The 22166-nt window shown below is 37.3% G+C and overlaps 1 protein-coding gene across 4 annotated transcripts in view; it reads left to right on the top strand.

Annotated features, from left to right (window-relative positions):
- The window catches only part of LRBA (LPS responsive beige-like anchor protein), a 369042-nt gene that overhangs the window by 65791 nt on the left and 281085 nt on the right, over nt 1-22166 (top strand). For all 4 annotated transcript variants that reach the window (XM_041411918.1, XM_041411916.1, XM_041411917.1 and 1 more), the window contains exons 23-30: nt 6256-7281; nt 8085-8260; nt 9455-9608; nt 10017-10197; nt 11465-11592; nt 11934-12041; nt 14517-14688; nt 14827-15265. In XM_041411918.1, coding sequence (XP_041267852.1) covers nt 6256-7281; nt 8085-8260; nt 9455-9608; nt 10017-10197; nt 11465-11592; nt 11934-12041; nt 14517-14688; nt 14827-15265 — 2384 coding nt within the window. The remainder of the gene's footprint in view (nt 1-6255; nt 7282-8084; nt 8261-9454; nt 9609-10016; nt 10198-11464; nt 11593-11933; nt 12042-14516; nt 14689-14826; nt 15266-22166) is intronic.

Genomic DNA, 22166 nt, shown 5'->3' with positions numbered 1-22166 from the left:
AATGAGAAGTATAATTTTAAAATGTTAATAGTGGGACCTTACTGTACAGTGTATTTCTAACTAATTGTCAGTTTTCAGTCTAAAGTACAGTTGTAATAAACATTGTGACTGTTAAGTAAATTTGCATATTCTTTTGTACCCTGCTTGTTTAATTTAACGGAGGAGAAAAAACCCCAGAGCATTTATGTGTGCTATGTTTGCCAGGTTTTCATCACTGTCTGATGAGGGAAAACTAGCAAAAGCTGCGGAGATTAGGTGGTGGAGGAGTTAATATATGGTGGCAATTAAAAAACTAATTTGCAGAGAAGTGAACGTAGCCCAGTAGTTTTAGAGGGTAAGAGGCCATCAGAATCTGGAGTCCAAATCCTGTTGGCATCCAGGATTTGCTTTGGACGCTTTTGTCTGTTTTTTATCCCTGTCATGAAGGCAGGAGGGTCTCCCACAGCTGAGATCTTCAGCTCCAGGGTAATTTGAAGGCTTCATGTGTTCTTCAGTCCTCTGAAAAGTGTATTTGCATTGCTGTGAGGGGAAGAAGAGGTACCTGGCCCAGAGGGTCATTGTACTACTGCCAGTTTTCGGTTGTCACTTGTGCCAGGCCCAATATGTCAGTGAAGCAAAGCTGGGAGTACCCTTGAAATCATTCAATATTACATTCAATCTAATGGGGTAAATACTTTTAATAAATATTACTTATTCTACATAGAAATGATTCTCAGCTTGTTACCTGAGTTATGGAGAGCAGAATGAGCTTGGAGACTGGAATGTGCAGCCTCCTTTAGAGCTGTGCACCCCCAGCACAACTGTGTTGTGATGATGCAGTCCTTCACTCTTATGAGGGGTTTCCTTTCTACAGTTTCTTTTGTAGTAGTTGTGTGGGAAGGCTTTTCTAACCAATGACCAGCGGGAGAAGAAAGTATTTTCATTGTTCAGCAGGCAGACATGTGCCAGTGATGGGCTCTTACACATGCAGTGTGTATGGTTAATGGGAAGCTCCTCCATCTCATTATTCACTTGGTTTGAGGGAGTGCAATGTCATGAATAAAACTGCAGGATGCTAACAAAGAAATGGGGATAGATTAGAAGGGAGCAAGGTAAACTGAGAATTTATAGAGCTGCAGAGAAGCCTTAAAAGAAGAGTGTAATAGAGATTTGCTACTGAGTGCCAGGGCTCTCAAAATGAAGAATTACAAAAGCATTAGCAGCAAAGAGATCTGGTGTATGAAGAGGCAAGTAGCTCTGAAGTAGTCTTCCTAAGTAAAGAAGACTTGAGGAGAGAGAGGATTCTCATCTCTATGACTTGGTATAAAAAATCATGGAAGATGGGACGTGTGTCTGCAGCCTCAAGAATTGTTAGCGGCTTTCTTTTGCTGTTGCTGCAGTTTGAAGCAATCCTCCTCCATAATTGCAGCTACCTCTGTTCACATTGTGGTGCCTGAATTAGGTCTCCTGGCCTTTCTTTGAAATGATGGATGTGGAGTCTTTGCTGTAGGGCTGCCAACAAAATATATGGAGATACTGGAAAAAGATGGCAGAAGTGAGCAGTGCATAAAACCTGTTGCTGGGCATTGCAACAGTGGGATGATAAATGCTGAATTTAGTTACAGAATATTTTTGTTAATAGCTAAATATCAAATATGTACGTGATAAGGTTTGACAGTCCCTTGAACTGTAGGAATGGTGGCAGGGATTGAGATAGTGAGAAAATACATACTTTGAGATGATTGTGTGTGCTCATGTCTTGCAATTTAAACTCATTAAAAGCAATAATTTCCTTAGTGAAAATGGGCTAATACACATTCGGTATGCAGTTTGAATTTATTGTTGTATGATGATGTAACAGTAAGCTATATCTTGATTTGAAGTAAAATGCTGTTGACATACATAAAATTCTCCCTCAGAAAAGCAGACTTTTATGAATTATATTGACTAGTACTTGCTTTCTTATTCTAGAAATGATTTTTTTTTCTCAAGATGAGTAGAAAAAAAAGGCAGAACTCTTGCTACTTAGGTGAAAATGCAAGATACAGGAACATGAAACTGTCTTGGAAGAGTTGTTTCCCCCCCACCTTGTACATCATTGAATGTGTTTCTGGTGGAAGTTTAGTCTCCTCCTTTGAAAACCTCTTATCCTGCAAAGTATCTTTTAACTTGCTTTGCTTAGCTTCCATCTGCGACTCACTCAGAAATAGCCCAGACTTAAGTCAGTGGATTACAGACTGTAACTCAGTGCATGGTGCACACTGTGCCTTTGAATCTTTCCCTGTGCTGAGTTGATTAGTTTTGATATCACTGATAGTGGTGTCTCCTGTCTAAACAGGCCTGTTTGTGTTTGGAGAGACACTTTTGAAACAGTTAGTGTTAGTAGAGGAGAAGTGGAAAAGGCAGGTCAATAAAATCCTAGTTAAGATTCAAAAAGTTGTGATGCTTTTTGGAATTATGAAGAGTTTATTCATTTATTATGAAGAGTTTATTTAAACCAGCACAGGAGCTGGTTTGCACTGAGAAGACTCTATAAGGAATTGTCTGACCTGTCTGGCAAGATATTCCTTTCCTCTCCCTACTCTATGAAATTGCCCACCTGAAAATGGGAAAAAAAAAGGCAAAAAATCTTAACATATAGTTAAAAACTATATTTTCTCTAAGTTCTTTAATGAAAATGTCAGTCATCTTACCCTTTCTCATTGCTGTATGCTAATTTTTCTCCTTGGCAATTAGTAAATGTTAGATGTCAAATTAAGCTGAAATTAATGGCAGAGGCAAATGTTGCAGATATTAGCTCACAAGTGTCTTCAACTGGTGGTGCGTAGAGATGCATTCCAAGCATTGCAGACAGCTATGGATTAACCATCAAATGATGGTGAAGATTAATGATTGGCCTTTTAGCTCACTAATTTAGAACAATTTCTGGTAATTAATTTTGTATTATCAGCTTTACAGTTGCAAATGCCTTAAGGAAAATAAAAAATTACTTATGTACATTTAAGGTTCTTCAAGTTGTCTTGTAAATTGTTGCGTGCAGATCCTAATGTTTAATCTTTAATACCTTTATGTATCTGTGCACTTGCTTGTAGTAACCATAATTTCTACTTCATTTTGCAGTTTTGTTGGTGCTGATTTTGTTAACCTTAAGTGTTTTGTTTCATATGTATAGTTTGGCTTTGTGTACTTGTGTCCTTCATAAATGCCACATCATGCAATAGAAGTTGAGGGGGAAGAATTGTCTAGTGCCTCTGTTGTAGTACCACAATTTCTTCGTTTCCTGTCAAACCAAATTACAGATTGATATAGTGATCAGAAGTGTTTATACAGCCTTGTTGAAAAGTTGGATTATACAAAGCAGAATTTCTGAAATTTGTATCCTTTTGTTATATAAGAAACCCCCAGACTCAAAATGAATGTTAGAAAAATACTGTTTCACATGGTCTCTCTAATTTTGGTAATTTGAGTTTTATTTAAAGGACAGTATTTAATACATTGTAACATGAATTCTTGTTGATGTTTATGGTCAAAGTAGAAATTGCTATCCTCGTTGAGTGGATTTTGGATTTTTTGGGGAGTGGTGTTTTCCTTTAGTTCCCTGATGCCTAATTTTCTTCGGCAGTGTTTCTCTCCTTACAGTTTCTTGCATTGTTCTGAAATCAGTGTAGATTCTTAACAGATTTTGCTTGGATTTATTTGCTCATAAGTTTACGTTACCTGTCTGTGAAGACAAATTGTCAGTATTGATGTTCTTGCTGTTCTTTGTTTCTGTTTCTTTTTAGTAGCAATTAAAAATCCCTCAGTGCACAGTTTTATTTTCAGTATTGCTCTTTATTGTCTTCCAAAGCATTGTCTGTTCCAGGTTTCAGATGAAATTAGTTTTGAAATGGTATTTCATCCCTGTACCATACATGGTGTTTTTAAACGTTGACCATACCATATTCCCTATGCCCTAAATTCCAACATGGTTGGACATGTGGAGGTCAGAGACAGCCTTGGCTGCAGTGGCCATGAGATGGTGGAGTTCAGGATTCTCAGGGGAGGGAGAAGAGTAAAAAGCAAGCTTGCAATCCTGACTTGTGAAGAACAGATTTTGACTTATTTTCAAGCAAAGTTGATATAAGGCTGTGAACCAGATGATCAGTTTGGTTGGTAAGGAAAAATAGGAAGCTGCAATAGGTTTTTGTTAAGGGGATAGGGCTTGGAGCACACTAGAAAAAAGCATTATAGTGAAAGAGTAGGTCTCGGGTTGCACCCACTGAGATATAACTGACTGCCCATTTCTCCAAAAGTAGTTGGCAGCCCTACAAACTGTGTTCATAGAAAGTGAGAAGCTATAAACTTGGTGGCTTTTACTCCTACATATGAGTTTAATAAGATTTACACTGGAATGATGCATGAAATTACAAATGTTCGTACTGTTAAATATTGTGGGGCAGTGTGCTTTCTGGGAGGTACATGTAACTTTTGCTGAAATCAAACAATGTCATTTTCATTTGTTAAATGTCTTCTTTAGTGCTTGCTGGAACAAAGCTTTTCAGTAATTTTGGAAATGGAGGAAGCAACAGGGAGAGAGAAAAAAGGGAAAGTTACTGGAGATAAGTTCAAGTTGTTAGGATTCCTTCTTCAGAAAAGTAGTGATTAGACCTGAATTAGCAGCTCTGCCTAATCATAGTTTGAAAAATAAGTGAAAAGTGCAAGGGACAGCTTATTAGCATGATCTATTTTGTGTTGTCTTCGACATTCTTACTATGGGACAATTCAGAAAGCATTTCCAAAGTAATAATGCAAAAGCTTAGAATCAAATAATTTATGGATCCATTACGATTGAATGAACTTTCAATCAGTTGTAATTATTCACACTTTTTTTTTTGTACAGAACTGAATAAAAACTAATATATTTTTTTTTTTAACAAGCAAAGTGAGATATCCCACTTCTGTTTCTAGACACTAAAGTATTAATTAAATTAACTTGAATGAATAATATGCTTCAGGTCATGTTAAAATAATGCATCACTCCTGCAGTGCTTGAATATACTTGATTGATGGAGAAAGTAGTATGTTACAAAGCTAAATATTGACATGAGAACCTGCCAAAAAGAATTTTTTTTGTCTTTGCTCTGTCTTTGCTTATCTCTGATTTGTTAACTGTAATTTCTAGTATATTTTTAATCTTGAAAATTGTTTTTTGACTACTGTGTCCTCTTAAGGGAAAATATTCCTACTGACTAATCATCAGTTTGAATACCATGTACATGGAATTTTTAGATGAGATCCAAATGAATGAGCTGAGTATGTAAGAGAATAAGAAAATGTGTGTTTGTATATTTAGTGGAATGCAGTGCTCTACTTTGCCTATGGAAAATATTTCTGATACAGCAACTGATTTAAAAAAAAACAACCCTCGGTTGGAGCTTATGTTGGGAAAATTTTGAGAACTGAGCTTACAGACAAATAAACACTTGTGTTGTGGAATATAAATCTAAATCCTAAATGAAAAGGTATGGATAAACTAAATTGAATAAGAGTGTAATAAAAACTTAAGTTAGGCAAGTGATATTTTATTTTTTAAAACACAGCTATTTATTTGGGCAAATGAGTTTTATTAGTGTGTACATAAAGAATTGATCTATCTGGATTTTTTTTAAAAATACCTAGAAACAATGATATTTTCAGCTAAGGAGTAGAAAAGTGTTTTCACTTTAATGAGTTTTGTAGCTTTTCTCAGGCTGAGATGGGGTGAATAGCACTCACCAAAGGAAATGTCCTCTGGGGAATTCTGGGTAACATTTGGGGGTCCACAGGGTTCTGGCTTTAAGTGCTTTTCTCTGCTCTGACTTTGTGACATTGTACTTTTTAGTGTAAAATTTTCAAAAGTTTATGTATCTTTGTGGATTTTTGAGCATACTAAAGGTGCTAAAAAGATGTGAAAACTCTGCTACTTGTCACAGCCTCCCCCTTCACAAAAAAATTGAGGTTTTCAAATCTAGTAATTCTGTGGATCTTATGCTTAGGATGTCCTTTGGATCAGGCTAGTTGGGGTTTTTTTGACACTGGCTTTGCTTTTCTTTCTTCATTTTAGTCAGGAAAAAACAGATAAATGTAAGAAAACCTTGCTGTCAGTTGAAGTGATATCTAACGTGCAGGTTTTTTTAATGAAAAGGACAGGATCCAATATAAATTTGTGATTTGAGCATTGATTTTGGGTTTCTTTTTTTTCAAGAAAACAGTCATTAATATATAGTTTTTAATGTCCTTTGAACTCTGTTCTTTTAGGTAACTTTTGAAATGCATAGAGAGAGTCTTTCCCAAATGTACAAGGCGTACCAAGAGAAAGGAGGAGAAGGGAGTGGAGTATGTTCTTCAACTCCAATTAGAACAATCTCTGGGATTAGCAAAGAAGCTGAAACCAAGAGAAAACAGCAATCTTCTGAGTTAAAAGAAAATGCTGCTGCTCCTTCCTGCATTACTGATGGTGATACAGAGTGCAGAACTGAAAAAAAAGAGAAAGAAAATTCATCAGATGGTGGCCAGCAAACTCATTCAGTATCTAATCATGAGGAGGAATTAGAGGGGGAGGATATGGGAACTACAGAGGATTTAAAAGCAGTGACTTGTGTGGAATTTTCTCCAGAACCAGAAACAGTAAAGCCCAGTGTCTCAGAAATCAGTACTGGAATAGCTGAAGCAGTTGAAGATTCTAGCAACGATAATGAGCTTGTGGAGGAAACAGCTGCTGTCACTGCTGCTTCTTTAGCCATGCAAACTCCTGTGGAAGGAGGAACTCCCACAAGTCCAGAAGGACTCGAAAAATCAGCAGTAGAGGTAGAAGATGAAGATGACTTTGTTGATTTGAAAGATGAAAGTAGTCTGCCTTTGCCTTCAGAAGTTCTTGCAGAAAGGAGCAAGGAATGTGGCTCTAATGCGAGCGAAGTGACAAAGCAGGAAGGAACAAAAGAGCAGCAACCTGAAACTGGGCTTTTAAAGTCTGAGGGTACTGAAGGTGTGGGCGAGAAGAGCCAAGAGCTGACTTTGCCAGAGACGGTGAGTTCTGCAGTTCCAGAAGTAGTAACTCAGCTGGATGCAGCAGGAAAAAAGAAGCTGAAGGAAGGAAACGTAGTTACCAGTGAAACCAAAACAACTGTGGAAAACACACATGCACAGGTGGCAGAGCCCTCTGGAGCCCCTGACAGAAGAATTGCCAAGCTTGATGTTTCCAGTGTTGCATCTGATACAGAAAGACTGGAGTTGAAAGCTAACACATGTCTAGAAGCACCTCTGCCCCCCAGATCCATGCCTGAGGTAAATTCTACCTGTCCTTCATCCATCTAGCTTAGAAATAAAAGGAAGGTTTTTTTAATGAATTTTTTGAGAAAGCGTACCTAAACATTCTGGGGATTATAATGTGTGTGATTTTTGTGAGTTATCTATAAAATACTTTTAACCCGGGGTTGAAATAGCCACAATTATTATAATTTGTGTCCTGAGAATTCTCAAAGATTTTTGTACATCCACATATGAATGCTGATATAAACTGAGTATTTGTCTAGATGGACACTTCATCTCAGCTGTTTTAAACTATAAAAATTGGTAGGTTTGTCACTACATCATATCATCCTACATTTTTGGACAAGTATAAATTAAGACTTGGTTTCTGTTGTGTGCTACAGTGCTCCAGCCTCCAGTCTTTAGTTTCTAATCCAGCTTTTAATGGTTAAATAGTCATGTCTCTGAGTACTTCCCTTCTGCAGAGATACTTCCTAATGGATGCTCTTCAATCTGCACCATTCTTCCTTAAAGGAGGAAAACCACTGTCTACAACAACATATTCTCCCCCCCTGGTAAGGTTGGGTGGCTGCTTGTGAATACCTAGACTGGCAGGTGTGGTAGTGCAGCTGTAGCCTAGTGTGTAGTTTTGGTATATCTATTAAATAGCATTTGTGTAATAGTTTTAGCTTTATTTGGAACCATGTACATAGTCTGAACTTGTTGGATATCCACAATTTCGAGTCTGTTAAATGCATTTCAGTGTGTGCCATGGGAACTAATAACCAGAGTGTGGGTTTTGTTTTATTTTCTTTTTTGTCTGCAAATGGTGCATTCAGCCCTCAAGGCAGCAGGTTTCCTCAGGACAGGAGATGGCTGCTCCATCGGATGGGCAGAGGAGGGACACAAGGTCAGCTGTGTTCCGTATTCCCGAGTTCAAGTGGTCACTGATGCACCAGCGCCTGCTCACAGACCTGCTGTTCTCCATAGAAACAGATATTCAGATGTGGAGAAGGTACATCATGTGCTTTATGTGGAATGATCCAGACTGGGTTCAGTTATAAGGGGCTCATTGACCTAGACTCATGGACATCTGATGTTTTACTCATTATTCAATAGCCTGACTTAGTGACCTACACCGAATAATTCTCAGATTTTTTTTTAAGACTCTTTACAGTCATAACTGTGTATTGGTTCAGGGCCTGCATACAGATTTGGACTGAAATCCTGGCTACATATAAGTCAGTGGCAGTCTTACTGTTGATTTTTATTCAACTAAGATTTCAATTTTCCTAATGTATTTAAGGGCCTGTTCTTGTCTAAATGTGGATAAATAAGAAAGATAATATATCCAAAATAGTATGTTTTGCTTCTGCATTTACACACACTGCTGCTTTGATAGGGTTCTGTGAACCCAAAGATGTTAATTTGAAGATGAAGTACTAAGAGGGATCTGTAATGTAATCATGAAGATCTTTGAAAGCAGCAGTAATTCTGCAATTTAATTTTAAAGTTTAATAACTGAAATGAGAGGGGAGTCCATTGTTAGCTTGTAGTCATGAGTGTCAAATTTAAATTGAACCATATAGGTGTTCTGACCTGATAAAAAGGAATGTCAGTATGAAGAAATAGTGTGGGTAAGTGATTAGAACAATTTAAACTGAAGTGAATTTTTGTCTGACTATAATTTTTAGGATATGTTTAAGTTAACCTATCTCGTCCTCATCAGATGTAGCTAAAACATATTTCTATTTTAGCCTCTGTTTTGGAAAGTTTTTGTCCAAGTTTTTGTGCTTTGTTGATTTTTAATTTCACCAAGATATCTTTAGAATTTGCTTTAGTTTTTCAAAGATTTAAGTTCAAATCTAGTTCACTGTTCCAGGAGACTTTATTCTGTTTCCTGATATAGTGACTCTTGCTATAAAGCAGCCACAGACCTGCCTATAATGTATCTTTATACAAATGAGGATTAGCAATCATCTTGGTGATTTTAGCAACCTGTCATCTTGAGCAGTTTATGAAGAGAAAAGAAATGTAGTTTTAGGTTTAGATTGAGATGCATCAGTTGACCCTTAGGTCATGTGTTATTTGCTTCCCCACTACTAAGTGTCTGGTTTTACTTTGGTGAAAACAGAAAAATTTTCAAATACTCCAGTAATAAAGCTCTATTCTGAATTTCTTTTTTCTTTTTTTTTTAATTTTTGGATAGCCATTCTACAAAAACCGTGATGGACTTTGTGAATAGCAGTGACAATGTGGTGTTTGTGCACAACACGATCCACCTCATCTCTCAAGTGATGGACAACATGATCATGGCCTGTGGTGGTATCTTGCCGTTGCTTTCTGCTGCCACATCTGCTACTGTAAGAAATTCCATTTGTATTTAAAAATTCCTCTCTTGTGGGAGGATGTCTTTCTTTATGGAGTGTATTAATTATTATATCAGTCCTTTTGGGAAATGGAAGTGCATGTGGGGTGTTTCCACAGGCATCTCTTTCCTCCCTTTGCTACCTCCACACTTTTCCCTAAGTTAAATTAGGTGCTTGCCTTCATTGCCTGAAGACATAAAAAAGTTTCCTGCCTTTGTTGCCCCACAGTGGTCTGGAGTGGGATTAAATCCCACTATTAATGATTGTTCCTAGAATATGAGTAATTATTACTTTTGAATGTGACTGATAGTGGACTTCCAGCACACATTTTTCTTTATTTAGCATGCAGGAATATTATATTTGTGAAGAAGTAAATGTTGCTTTCAATTTTTCTCTGTGTAGCATGAATTGGAGAATATTGAGCCAACTCAAGGACTTTCAGTAGAAGCATCTTTAACATTTCTCCAGAGATTAATCAACCTTGTGGATGTGCTAATTTTTGCAAGCTCTCTTGGATTCACTGAAATTGAGTCTGAGAAAAATATGTCATCTGGAGGAATTCTGCGACAATGTCTTCGTCTGGGTAAGCAAATAAGACCCCTTAATGAGAATAGGAGGTTGTAGTTACTAAGCAGTTAGCAGCTGCTAGCTTTATTTTTGTTCCTGTCCATTGTTTTGTTAAATCAAGATTAAATGTAATCAAATATTAGGATCTTACACAGTTTTACTGTATTCTGCAATGCATATATACATATTCCTCTCTAAAAGTTTAGATAATATAAATTAAGTTTGGTAGCCTTTTTTCTTTTTTCTTATTCGTTTTATCCATGAGGATATTTCTTTTGCCAAACTTCACCAAATAATCAAGGCTGAGAATACAGCAGCTTTAAGAAAAATAATCTGGTACTATATATAAAAAAGAAGTTTTGTAATACTTAGATAAGAGGTTTAACACTTGAAGGTCAGTATATGAAAGTATGGAGAAAACTAGAAGTGTAAATTTCTGAAGGGTTCAAATTGGGCAATAATTGTATCCAATTATTACAGTATGCTTGCTTCAAATTGGATTGAAAGAAAATGATCAGTTACCTAAGAAAGTAACAAATATTCTGAAAATTACAGCATATGAGATCATAGCAGGGTCCAGGTAGATAATACAGGAGGAGAGAATTCATGCTTAGTTGCATGCTGTAAGACTTTGTTTTGAAACGTTTTATTTGCATGAGTGCCAGAGCAGCTCAGAGCCTCAACAGTAACTAGCCTTCCTCTCCCTTTCTAGGCAATTAAAACTTTGTGCAGGTAGAACAAGATTTATGGGATGCAAACAGTGTAGAGATGGGATAGTCCTTTTTTCCTTTGAAAATTAATATTGGAAGATGAAACAGGGCAAAAACATGCAGCTAAAAAAACCCAAAAAACCAGTTGTGTAACTTCAGAACTTTAGTCCAAGAGTAACAGAGTATTGTGAAGCAAACATTGCCATTTGTTTCGCTGGTGTATAGCTTCTCTTTGCTCTTGCAAACTTGTGAAATTTATCTGTCTTCACCCTACCCACCCTGTGGTTGTATGCATGGTCAAATTGCAGTGAGGAATACTCACTTTGAAGTATCCATTAAATACAGCATATATGTTCTAATAGTTTAGCATTCATTATTGGTTATAAATTATTAAAGAATTTTGAGCATTGGTTTGCAACTGTCTAAAACTTACAGAAGCAAAGCATTTTACTGATGTGCATCAACTTTTTAGTTTTAAGTGGTAAACAGAATTGTGTTATAAATTTCTGTAAGGCAATATAGAACAATACTGTTTCTCAGAATAACTTTCTTAATGTTTCTTTTCCCTTCAAGTATGTGCAGTAGCAGTTAGAAATTGCTTGGAATGTCAGCAGCATGCACAGATGAAGCCTATTGGAGACACTGGGAAGAACCAAAAAGCAGTGCAAGGCTTTATAGGATCAGCAAAGTCTGCAGCAAAGGCAAGTTTAAAGCCGCATTCAGAAACACAGAAGTCAATAATGATTAGTCTGTACAGAGGGATAAGTTTTTAAATTTGCACTTGCACCACTGATATTTTAACAGACCTGAAGTGGGGTCGTACAAACGCTGGAAATTAAATCTGTCACAAGAAATGACCAGATTTTTTTCTCCTTTAAAGATGAAATGCATATCTGATCTTTCTGCTCCAGTTATGACAGTAACTCTAGTTACTGTCTAGTTATGACAGTACGACTCACAGTGGATGATTATACACACTTAATGATTCTTGGTAGAATGCCTTTAAACAGGATCTTAAACAATTGTTTTTATTTTTTAATAGAGTCCAGTGGACATTGTGACTGGTGGCATTTCTCCAATACGGGACCATGACAGACTTCTTCAGGATATGGATATTAATCGCCTCCGAGCAGTAGTGTTCAGAGATATAGTAAGTAAATCATGTCCTTTTCTTTGTAGCTGCATTTCTGCTTGTATCTGTTTGCTAAACACTTCTCTGTGTTACGGAGTTTGGCTAAATTGGATGTACCAAAAGGGAATACTGCTTACAGTAATTAGGAACTCGCAATACTCTGCAGCTGTTGTAGTGTTTGGGATTGGAAAGAGGGAGAGGTGAAACCCAGCTGTCTCCTGATCTGGCTCTTTGTGTTCCTAAGAATTGGTTATGTGGAATTCTTCTGGTTGTATATTAATTATGTTGTGTTTAGTACAAATATGTACATAGACAAGCTATTTATGTGTTATAAACATGTTCGTACATTTTGAAGAAGTCACATTCTTCTAGCTAATTAGAAATTAGAGGTCATTTCTAATTCCTTTACTTCCCCTCAGAGGAAGCAATTTGTGTGCCTGTGCTGTAAGTATGCATACGTTTTTTAGTCTTGAATTGACTAAAAATATCTTTGCCCTGTGTCAGCAACTTTATAGCTGATATTGAGGAAATTGAGATTGATTACTTAAAAAAAACCACCTCTGTAAGCAAATACAGCAGCTATAATGGCTGTGAGTCATTGGTGGCCACAAGCCTGGACACCACAACTTAGTTTACAATAATTGGGCTGTTTAGCAAGTGTGATGATTTATATAGTGACTTTTTTTTCCGCCCAGAAAAGTGAAGGATTTTGAGTTTTATCTTTACAGTAATTATTGATTGAAGCAAGCTTCTTTCAACCCCTACATCAGTATCAGTGTTCAAGAGAGTAATAGGAAGTGACTCTTCCATACTGGTGCCAATTAAAGTAATCCTAAAGATTCCTTCAAGCACATTTTATGAACCTTTTTCTTTAAAAAAAACTACCGAAACAACACTCACCCACAACTTCTGCTTTTTTTGCATATCTAATCCATCAGGCTCTCTGTTTCCCAATAAGTATAAAATGGTGCAATAACTCTGCTTTTTGGCTAAGGTGTTGAGCTGTGTGGGAAAAGTTGACTTAGAAAGATGTGGTTGTGAATAGTTTTTGTCTGAGCTGTTTACACAAGCATCTAAATGTTTTATTTGCATGCAGTTTCTTACATTTTATTCAGCACTTACAATCAGTAGTGGCATAAGTTGAATGTATGAGTTCTACAGCAGGAACTCGGATGGAATCCACTTACCCACCAGAAGCAGTACTTAGAGTGTTACATGAGCTTTATTTCAAGCAGTTCTTCAAACATAGCTGAAAAAATAAGGAAGGGTTAGTTCTAATTCATTGGATCACCACTTTATTAAGTACAGTTAGAAACCTTCTTAATATTTATCTTGCAAGAAAATTCTTTATAATCCGTACCATTGTAGGTGGCTTTCCTTAATCTCATACTGTGATTATTCTTTGAAAGTTAAGATTTTGGTTCAAGCCAAGGGGAAGATAGGTTGTTTTTTCAGTGCAACAGATAGAATCCACCTATGTTACATGTTCTTAATAGAAAGGTAAATAAATACCTTTTATTTATTTATTAGAAAGGTAAATAAATACCTCTCTCAAAAATATCTCCCAGAATAACTTACTGAAGAGTTTTTCAAGGGTTAAGGAGCTTTGTTAGGCAGTACAATCATGATAGAATGAGCTTTATAGTGTAACTTAGTTTCTTGACCTGCTCAGAGGACAAAATTGAATGTTACCTGAGCCCTGATATGAATGAGGGGTAAAAAACTCCAAATACTCATTTTTTACTGATTAGTAAAAAGTAAGTGTAAGTGAAGATCTAAATACTCCATTCTCCTGTGACTCAAAAGTGTATGAAGCTTTTTTCCCTTTGGTAGCCAAAAGGGACAGGCTTAGACTAAATCTTAATGTGCAGTTTTCCCTCTGTTTCACTAGGAGCAACTGAGTACTCTGGGGAGGAGCCTGGCATAGTTCACATAAAGATTTGTTTTCAAAGTTTTCCTAAAACCTCTTAATAAAGTTTCAGCTGTAATGCGAATGCATATTGGTCAATTCTTGTTTAAATTACATGTAGTAGATTACATCAATCTGGACTATCTGATAATGAAATAAAACCTTGACGCTTGTTCTGGAATTTGCTCCTTTCCTTCACTAATATCTTCTAGTTATGTAGAGTATGATTGTCTTGAAAATGCTGTTAATATCTTGGCATTTTTGAGGAAATGTAACAGAAGAAACACACGTGAATAAAGGGGACCCTAGATCCTACACTAATTTGAAACATGAAATCAGAACACACAACCTTAGCCAAGTTGTCAAATAAATGAAAAATGAAAGGATTAGTGCCACTTGAATACAAGTGCTGTATTCCTTAGCTTTATGGGTGAGACAAACTGTGACTAGAGAATATTGTTCTTCCATTGCTGACATATCAGCTTCCTGTTGGTATGTTTATGGTAGTGCTGGGCATACTTCATGAAAAAATAAACATGCTGCTGAAATTCTAATGGAAAAATCTGTGTGTCTGTTTTTTACAGGAGGATAGTAAACAGGCTCAGTTTTTGGCTTTGGCTGTTGTATATTTTATTTCTGTGCTCATGGTTTCGAAATACAGAGATATACTGGAACCCCAGAATGAAAGACGACCACCAAACCAAAGCCAATCACTCAAGGAATCAGAAAATGAAAATAATGAGACTCCTGCTGCAGGTGAACTATTAATTATTTTGCAAAATGAAATAACTTGGCTTAAAATTATTTAGAAATCTTCTTGAAGACCAATGTTGTGAATGCTTCTCCATTAATAATGACCTTAAAATGTGTTTTCTGTTCTTTTGGTATGAACAGTTGTGCAAAAACCATCTTCTGCTCTTGGTGCTTCAGCTTCTACTGAAGATTCAGAAAATACAGCATCTATGCAAAGAAGGGATTCTGGTCTTGGGGAGGAAGCAACTCCAGCGCAAACAAACAGTTTGAGTGGTGCTGCTGAAGCAGGACCTCTGAGTGTTAGTGCAGGCCCAGATGCAGTCAGTGAAGTCCTGTGCACACTCTCATTGGAAGTCAATAAATCTCAGGAGGGCGGAAGTGAGACGGGAACTGAAGAGATTAAATCTGTGGCTTCTGTGCCAGCTGCGAAAAATGTCAATGTGAAGGACATCTTGAGAAGCCTGGTGAGCACACCAGCTGATGGGACTGCAGCGGATGCTGCTCTTCTGCCACCAGCCTTTCTTGGGGTTCTTGGTGATGGAGCTGCTGAGCAGCCTGTGCAGTTCCATTCCTTTGACAGGTAATGTAACATCTGAAATACTTAAAAATTTGTTTTTACTAAAGGTGTTTGTAAAGAACAGGAAAACCGATGCTTCACCAGAACTACTAAATGTAACACTGACAAATGAGGACTGCTGTGCATATTTAGTTGGTTTTAAAGAACTCAAGAAACAAAACAGACATTAAATAGCTTAAAATAATGATAGGTAGATTAGCAGGTGTATTCATCACAATGTTGTGTCTAGTCTCTGTTATTGTGGGCCTGCAAAAGAATACCGGCTTACTAATTGTTACAAATGGTTCAAAAACAATGGAGTAATCATCTAGGTGTCCTTCTACCTAGAGAGTATTCCCATATTCATTTGGGAAAACAGATACGTGTTCTGCCTTCTGGTGCCAGAGGCCTATTTTAACTCTTTTCATTATTGGTTGGGTAGATATTATCCCTAAGCTGCTAGATTTGCTTTGTTGTACCAAAGCTTTTTGTTTCATTGTAATACATTTCTGCATTTCTTAATACACAAATGCTGTAGTGGATTAAAAAAGGAGAATTCTTTTTTTCCTTTTAGAATGAAGTCACTCTTTCCTGATAATCATTTTGGTGTCTCTTATGTCTCAGTCTCATTAGCTCCTTATCTTTTCCCAAGCACAGTAAACCAAACTATCTTTTACTAGTCTTAGTGCCTTTTACCTTTTCAGGATTCCAAACAACTGCAAAGAAAACAAAAAAAGAAAAGAAAGAATCCTGTAACACTTGCATTCCTGCCTCTAGGAAAGCCTTGGTTATTTCCAGAAATCCTGCAGTCAGTCTGGTGCAAGAGGATCCCTTGTTACCATACCAGTATCTGATCCTCTGCTGATTCCTAAATTTCCTCTGGCTCCGATGTCTTTGCAGTCTGTGGCTGCCTTGTCCACAATACCAGCTGCCCCACGAGAGGAGTGCGGTGGTGCCAGGGTGTGGGTGCTGCTGTCGCTGCCTGTCTGCTCCACTCACACTGACTGCCCTATCACTGCTGGGGAAGAGACAGTGCTGTCTGGCCAGATGAGACACAGATGGGGTGTGCCAGCGTTTGGGCTCTTGTCTCAAAGTAAATACTCTGTTCTCCTTGTGATGCTGAACAGGAGGACTTTTTCTGGGAGCAGGAGGAGGATGGAAGCAGAGGGGGAAATTGGTGGAAGGGGGACGCTGAGTTAGAACTTGCCACACCTCTCTCCCCACTGCTGCCCAAGTTTTCTTTTGGCACTTCCCCTTCCAGGCCTCTTATTGCTCTCTGCTACAAGTGGGCAGTTGATGTCAAATAACAAAGTATTTTAGTCTGTGATAGTGTTTTTTTCTTGTGAAATTCCTAGTATTAATTGCTGCATGGTTTTTGCCATGCAAGTAACATTTGTCTGGGGATCTGGTACAGAAGTGACTATTGCATTTATGAATTATTTTTAGCTATTGTGGATACCAAAGGTTTGTGGTGCTTGTGCTGATTTGAATTGGTATACAGGAGGTTAACTAGACAGGAAGTAATTGGGCATTTGCAGCCGTGATGGCTGACATAGGTAGATTACACCTACAAAACCTTGTCAGAGGAAGCTGTACAGTTTAATTTGGTAACACGTATGCTAATGAAATACTGGGCATTGGTAGCAGCCCTTCTGTCGCTTGCATTTCTGTGTTCTCCCTGTATAGTTACAAAGTCACTCAAGAAATAACCAAAAAACTCCCTTAAGTTGTGGTGTGTTTTATAAAGCAAGTTACTAAAAAGTTAAATTACTTGCTGTTCTGCCCTTTTATTTCTCCATTGCCCAATGGACACTTCTGTTTCCACCTCCAAAGTGCCAGACATTTGTAACAACTCTTAACGTTCTTTCACTTAACCTTGATGCCAAATCACTGCCTTGCTACTCAAAACAAGGTGGTCTGATGAAGGAATATATACAGGGGAATGAAGAGGGTGCATGGGTTGAAGCAGTAGACAGCACTGTGCTTCTGAATAGAAGAGCAGAGTTTTGTAGGGTTTATGTAGCTGGCTGGGCTGCTCTACAGTGATAACTTGTGGGCATTACTTTCCAAAGATTTTTTGTTTAGTAGGTGGGGCTAAATACACGAGGAAAATATCATGAAGTAGTATAAAATATTTTGTCAGCATGTTACTGACTAGCTAAAGTTAAAGAGAGAAAATAACTGTGTGTGAAACATTAAAAGTTAAATGGACAGGCAAGTTTTATGGCCACTTGAAGGTGACTTTATGTAGTGAGACTGCTTAAAATACAAGTTTATGCTCTGAAGTGACACCTAGGTACCACAGCAGGAAGGAATTGTGCCAGGGATAAAAAAACCTCACACTTCTTATAAGAAACTGGGATGGAGTTAGAAATAATAGATCTCATCTCTGTAATAAGTAAAAATACAAAGTTACATTGTAAAATTTATTTTTTGGGAAAACAGACTTTGGGATGCTCTCTTCTGTGTCTGGTTTACATTTTAATATATTGTTTGATGGCAAACAAAAATTCTATGAGTTTTTGGGGGGATTTTTTTTTTTTTTTTTTTTTTTTTTTTTTTTTTTTCTTTTTTAAGGCACTTTGTTAAAAGTTGTTCCCATGTAGTGGTTTACCAGTGGGGTATCTCTGGGAATTTCAAAGCATCTCTCTGATCCTGCATTTATCTCAGGAATGCTGTGTCAGAAATCAAAACTCTCCTCATATCTTAAGGATTATCAACTTCCCAGCCATAGCTGGAGAGTATACAGTAACAGCTATGTGAGTGAAACCTTACTGAAAGGCTGCCAGGTTGCAAGCCTTTGGAAACAGCTAGGTGTACTTGTTCATTCCCATGCCAAAAATCTTCCCCTTATCTTATGGGAAGATACAATCTTGTGATTAGTGGGTGCCAGGGGTTTATCATGATAAAGTTCAAGACTTGCATTGGCTTTTTCCCAAGATCCACAGGACATGAATTAATGTTCTGATTTCAGTGCGTCCTAAGCCAGCAGTTTTCTTATTTAGTAGTAATAGTGTAGGAAAAAAGGAGGGGACTAATGCAAGCAATTTGAAGTAAAATGGAAGTAAAAATAACCAAAGCTTGGGATAAAAAGAGAGATGACATTTCTCTTCAGTTAGTCTAATAAAACCCATAACCTATCACTTGCCATTTTTACTGTATGTTTTAAAATTAAACCTTGGTCTCTCCTGGTTTCTGCTGCTCTTTGTGGAAACATTCAATAACCGTGTCATTATGGGAGGCTGATGCTGAGGGTTCAGAGAAATATGGGATCTTAAATCATGATCTTGTACCATAGAGCTTAAATCTGCAGCTGTGCTGCAACTTGCAAAACAGATATGTTAACAGCCTTGTTTAACTTTTTGGAGCATTGTCTGTAAGCTGCTTAGTTTGGCTTAGCCTGTGTTTACTCATTTGTCAGTCAGTGGTGTGCATATGCCTTTGTAGTCATTGTGGTAATTTCAGTTAAATTTCATCCAAGTCCCTTTTTATATGGAATGGATACGTCTTAGACTTCATTGATTTGGGCCTTAAATGCAAAAAGAAGAAATATTTTTAGACAAGATTAAATCTGCCAAGTGTTGGTAGAGACAGAATATGAGAGTGGGGAATCTTTAGATAAAGGCACATGCTCTGTGATGGAAAGCTCAGCTCTTTCAGCACACCAACAATTTGCATTCTGCTGGGACCAAAGAGGCAAACCATTTGAAGTCTTCTCCCTGCCAAGCTGATTTTAAAGTTCTCTTGCAAAATTGACTGTATTCTTTCTATCATATCTTCTCTTCCCCTCCCCGCATTCTCTGATCTCTCATGGTTTTGAGAGTCTCTTGTTCTTCCTTTCTCCTTGAATATTTCAAGGGAGACATAAGACAATGGGTATTATCCACAGACAGCAGAGCCCATAGAAGGACACTGACATGGCAGGCTGCCTTCCTGGCTCCCAAACTAGCGGTAAAAATAAGTCGCTGATCCTTTTTATAGATCTTTTCCTCTTTGCACAGGAGTCTTGCAGTGGCCATCATTTTGGTAGCCTGGAACAAGGCTATTTTATTTTGGTTTTGGATTAAAACCATTATCCTGTAGGGGTACAGACAAAGTGTCACCTGCGTTGCTTTTCAGTACCAAAAAAAAAAAAAAAAAGCTAAGAATTAAATCTGTATAAATTCTTGTATGTCAAGAGGAATCAGAGCTCATGTAAGTATTTTTAAATTATTGTGAGGTCATCAGTTTGGGCTGCCTCATGTTGTATTAGGAAAACTTGACTTGCGCCCAAGGAAAATTTGTATACTTGAAATATATTTAAAATGAAATAGGGACTTGCCAACTTAATGAAAAGTAAATACTTGGGGAAATGCTAAAATTTTAGGAGCTGTAGGTATTTTCTATCTTTATATTGAAATAGAAGAATTAGTGAACTGAAACGAGGGAAGGGTTCAATAAGTAAATCCTTATGGAATTTGGCAGAATAGATCATTATTGCATAAGCCTTTGTCTGTGATGGAAGTCAGTGCTCAGCCCAGTGGTCTGTGCTCATTCAGCAGTGAATAATTGTCTGCAACACGAAGACTTCTTACACTTCAGCATAATTGGGACTAATAACACACTGACCTTCTGGCTAAGATGTATTTATGGTGGCTGGTTCTCACTATGCCTGGCCTATGTTTATCAGTTCCCCTGCTGTAGATTCTTATTTTAAACCTTAAATATTTGATTTCAAATGAAAACAGGCAAACATCTAATATAGTAATGTAAATGAGGCAGCTCAAGTGTTGTTCTTACCATGGTGCTTGAGGTCTCCTTGCAAGAGTCCTGAAGCATATTTTTTTGTGCAGTTTTAAACTTTTATTTATCCTGTAGCTGAAACTTAATATAATGGATGTTTTCATATGCAAGCGTAACCCAGAAATATAATTTAATTGATGTGAATGTTAAGGAGTAAAATGTATTGATGCTTTTTTTCCACATGATGCCTCTTTGCTCCTGTGTGAGGTTGCTTAATGTGCGTATTCTGATGAAATTAATAATGATTACAGAATTAATTTCAGAAAACACTTATCAGTTTAGCTACAGAAAAAGGACTGTCTTATCTGTGCACTCTTTAAAAGCAAGTGCCCTATTATTTAAGGGAAGTTGAAAGCACATTAATTTTTAAGACAGTTCTGACAAATTTACTTGATTTAATAATATGCTGACTACTTCATGTTTTCTATGTAGTTTATTTGCTACAATATATAAACTCAATTTTCCACTGTCTCGCATTCTTTATTCCAGTTGCATTTGTTTTTCTCATATTAGCATTTAAATAATCTTTCAAAAGAAGAACACAAAGGAACACTGGTAGCTAATGGAAAAATATTTCTGTGGAACACATTAACAATTCCACCTAAATATTCAAAGAAAATATCAAGGAAGGAAAAAAATGTGGGAATTTCAGAATGTAAATAAAGAAACATGACCGATGTTTATGCTTCAAAAATATTAGTTTGCTTTTCCAGTATGTGGTAAATATGAATATCTGTATGTGATTGCTGAGCTGGACTGTCATACCTTTGAAGAAGGCCTGGAAGTGGAAACTCAAAAAAAAAAAAAAAATCCTGCAGCTGTAACGTTGGTTGGTTGCCCTGTTGAAAGGGAACCATGGCAATAAATGTTACATTACCAGCACTGCAGCAGAGCACAGCTAGAAAGTCAGTATGTCAGGATACTTGGATGTTTTAGTTTGTAGTTTTTGACCTTCTTCAAGGATTTTTGCATCAGAAGGCCATGGCGATTGACCAGGACACCAGGAAAATTCACAATTTGGGGCTTTCTTGCATCATGTTTTTAAACAATATCCTGCACTTCTTTTGGCTGTGTGCATCAGATTGACACAGCTTTTGGAAGGGACCTTCTTTCCTCACCAGACATACTGTTTATTTTATTTTGGCTTAAAAATAGCAATAATTTCAGTTGACTGTTACAGATCACTATCTAAAATAAATTCTGTTCAGAAGTAGTGTGAACTCTATGGTGAGATGTTCAAAGCCTCTCTTTTCTTTTAAGGGGTACAAGGTCCAACAGGACCTTTTTGCTGTTGAATTTATGAAGTAGATTTGTTGAAGCCTTATTCTTTAGCTAAAAGCTAGAGCTTCTGTTTCAGTGGGGTATAGTAAACTATGTGTATCTCCCCGAAAATTTTATGAGAGTGCCTCTTGTTCAAAGCATGTGGCGACACTGGAATACTCAGGCACTTCCCTGTGTCCTGTTTATAAGGTAGCACGTTCTCTTATATTTCAGAGTCTGATGCCTGTAGTTATTAATTTTTATCCTTTGAATCAAAGCAAAAGGAATGATATTGGGTAATTAAAAAAAAATAAAAGCAGCAGCTCTATTTTACAGCTGTGACTAGAATAAGTGCCAGATTTCTGGTGCTAGCAATCTGAGTATCTTTCTTGTAGTGAGTGCCATTGCTTGATGCTGAAACTTATACTAGAAGTGAATTTTAGAATATAGTTCCTTTTTTAATATAATTCATGTAAAGTAAGTTCCTGAAAGTTAGAGTAGCAGCTATACGTGTATTCCCAAACTTGTACAGTTTGGAAGGTGAGGAGATAGACAAAAGATCTGAAAAGGCAGAAGGGACTGTTCTGGTCATTTATTGCTGTCTGTTGCAGTCCAGGGGGAAAAACTCAAAAAAGTCTTAATTCCTTTGCTTGAATGCACCTCTTCTTGGGTAGCTTAGAGACTCTGGTAACTTGCTGAAACTCCCTCAGTGCAGCTCCACTTCAGCACACCGAAGGTCAGTCGGAGTTTACAGGAAGGAATGACAATCTGTAGGGTAGTGCCAGCAGGCTGTTGCAGCTGGGATTTCTTTTGCCTGCCCTCTTTGCTGGCTGCAGATGAGCACTGTTAAGGTAACAGCTCTGTCTGCACATGGCCATCCTTG

Source organism: Onychostruthus taczanowskii, unplaced genomic scaffold (assembly GCF_017590055.1).
Source record: "Onychostruthus taczanowskii isolate IOZ18803 unplaced genomic scaffold, ASM1759005v1 scaffold38, whole genome shotgun sequence".
NCBI lineage: Eukaryota > Metazoa > Chordata > Aves > Passeriformes > Passeridae > Onychostruthus > Onychostruthus taczanowskii.
Note: the sequence above shows the minus strand (reverse complement) of the source record. Positions and strands in the feature narration are given on the sequence as shown.